This window comes from Pseudorca crassidens, chromosome 5 (assembly GCF_039906515.1).
Source record: "Pseudorca crassidens isolate mPseCra1 chromosome 5, mPseCra1.hap1, whole genome shotgun sequence".
Classification (NCBI taxonomy): domain Eukaryota; kingdom Metazoa; phylum Chordata; class Mammalia; order Artiodactyla; family Delphinidae; genus Pseudorca; species Pseudorca crassidens.
Window position 1 is genome coordinate 69,761,136 of NC_090300.1, and position 2,506 is coordinate 69,763,641.

At 44.5% G+C, this 2,506-nt stretch overlaps 1 protein-coding gene across 1 annotated transcript; it reads right to left on the reverse strand.

Moving 5' to 3' along the window:
• Nucleotides 1-258: 258 nt before the first annotated feature.
• SST (somatostatin) lies at nucleotides 259-1,722 on the reverse strand. The gene is made up of 2 exons (XM_067737247.1): nucleotides 1,470-1,722; nucleotides 259-621 (listed from the first exon to the last, which is right to left on the reverse strand). Exons 1-2 carry the CDS (start codon nucleotides 1,605-1,607, stop codon nucleotides 409-411), a joined length of 351 nt encoding a protein of 116 aa, XP_067593348.1. The 5' UTR covers nucleotides 1,608-1,722; the 3' UTR covers nucleotides 259-408.
• Nucleotides 1,723-2,506: the final 784 nt, after the last annotated feature.

Sequence of the window (2,506 nt, forward strand, 5' to 3'; positions counted from 1 at the left end):
GGCAGCCCCTTCCAATAACTACTGCTGGATTAAAACTAGAATTCATAGAGTTAATTGAGATTATTTATGTTTATAATAACCCAAACTATCTGGGTTACCATTTAAAACATAACTTTTATTACCACAGGGAATTTTAAACAGTATGTCTGTGAGATTTGGAGTGCCTGTCTCAAAGAACTTGACTGAAATCACAAATGAAGTTAATCATATAGTATTGAACACAAAGGTTGAACTCAATAAGAAACGAAAATCCTTTTTTTCATAATTTCACCATAATTTTATTTTGTATTTACAGTCTTCAATTCCTAATGCAAGGGTCTTACTGAGGATTGGGGGGATTAGGGAGGAGAGACAGGGTTTGGAGGAGAGGAATCACAGGTCTTATACGGACAACAATAATCAATAAAGTTAACAGGATGTGAAAGTCTTCCAGAAGAAATTCTTGCAGCCGGCTTTGCGTTCTCGGGGCGCCATGGCCGGGTTCGAGTTAGCGGATCTCTGCAGCTCCAGCCTCATTTCATCCTGTTCAGCAGCCTGGGACAGATCTTCAGGCTCCAGGGCATCGTTCTCTGTCTGGTTGGGTTCAGAGAGCAGCTCTGCCAAGAAATACTTGGCCAATTCCTGCACGGGGTGGAAGGAAGAGCGAAAGAGAGAGAGAGAGAGAGGATAAGAATGAGGACGGTGGAGAAGAAGACATGGAAAAGCCGGCTTGAAAAACAGATTTAACCACACCCAAACCCCAATGTTCACAGCTGTGCAATTTTTTTTCACACTTAAAATTGGTTAAGGATATAAAAACAAGGGCTGTTGTTATAATCACCAAGTACACAAAGAAGCTTTAAAAACTCAAATGTTTCTGCAAGTTTTCTGCTTCTGTAGGTTTAAAATACACACATAGAAAGAAATAGATCGTTAGTTTTTCAACAGGAGCCAACAGTTTGTTTAACTCAATTTCCATATCATGAGCTACAAACTAGAATTGTTCTTACCATTTTTACTAAGTCAGCTGTGGAGAACGAGACCTTTCACAATCGTAAACATATTGTGTTCTGGCTGTAAAGTGCCAGTTAGCCCCCAACCCCGCTGCATGGGAGGGAGGTGGTGCTCAGGACAGTAGCAGCTTCGGAGGTCCGTGCTTTCAGCACCTGGGTCAGCACATCCCGCGGTCAGCACCGGGGATCGATGCCATCATCCCTTCGAGCTCAGTTACCAAGGTCTTGGAATTTTCTTGAATGCTAAAGAACTCACCTGAACAGTGACCTACTGCGCTGATCAGGGGAAACAAAGAGGTAATAAGGGATTCTGGACTTTGAAAGTTTTCCTGGGAGCTTTGGTAGCTAAAGGACCCAGAAAAGCACCGGCACTCTTTGAGAGCACCTCTTAAATTCACCCAAGGGATCAGAGGCAAGGCTAGGGAAGGTTGAGAGGTTCTGGAGAGGGGAAAGAAGACGTCGAGGGAGTTTCCTTACCTGCTTCCCAGCGGCAGCAGCCAGGGATTTCTGCAGAAACTGACGGAGTCGGGGATCTGAGGGCGCGCCGGTGACACCGCCCAGAGCCAGAACTATGGAGAGCGCGGCCAGCGCGCACTGGAGACGGCAGGACAGCATCTCGGCGGCGCCGGAGAAGCCGAGCTAGAGTGCGGTTGGTCAAACTCTAGGAGCTGATCGCAGGCAGCAGCAACGGCTCTGAACCTCGCGACTCCTAAAGCGGCTTGTATGCTCTCCTCCGTCTCCCCCTTTTTAAACTCTCTCTCTGACGTCAGACTAGGAGGCGCCCCCAGATCTCACCAGCGCTTTTACGCACCATTACCCTCGTGAAATCAATCACAGAAGTGAGAGGAGGGTACACAATCAAAAGTGGCTTATTTAAAAAAATTAAATCCTGCACAGGCACAGGCACACACGATTCCACACGTCACACCATCTACACAATCTTTTTATAGTCACTCAGTGCTACACACATACACATTCTATAATTTCACTCACACATGTGCACACTTAATTACACACACTCAAACACTCAGCCCCTGGAGAAGCAAATGCACTATCACACTCAGCCGCATACACATAAATGTACCCAGACAATTCTATCCATCATCATGCTCAAACATTTTAGGAGAACCAAATGCAAAAGTGTGAGTGTGACAAGTGGAGATGGTTACAAGCATTCTTTGTGACAGTGAATGTCATAAGCATTCCTCTAAGAACAGATTTGAAAATGGAGTGTGGATTTTAGAAAGACCAAGTCACCTTTCTCCATTAACTCTGTAAAGAGTCTTGTAGATTAAGATGTAATGGGACTCTAAAAGAACTCCACTTTTCCTTATAATGGAAGAGTACCTTAAACTCACCCTCCATCCCTCTTTCTCAGCGGCAGAGACACTTGTAGCCTGCTTGCCATTCAACTGTGACAAAAAATGCTAAAGGAAAAAAAAGTCAGATTGACTTCATTTTGGTGCTAGAAACTTGGAACTAGAAAGAAATCTCAGAAAACATCTACTAAACTT

Excerpts from the sequence above, each read along its gene's own strand:
- SST (XM_067737247.1), bottom strand. The coding sequence starts at position 1,607 with ATGCTGTCCTGCCGTCTCCAGTGCGCGCTGGCCGCGCTCTCCATAGTT. Across the intron at positions 622-1,469 it reads CTGCTGCCGCTGGGAAGCAG|GAATTGGCCAAGTATTTCTT; the intron begins GTAAGGAAACTC and ends CACCCCGTGCAG.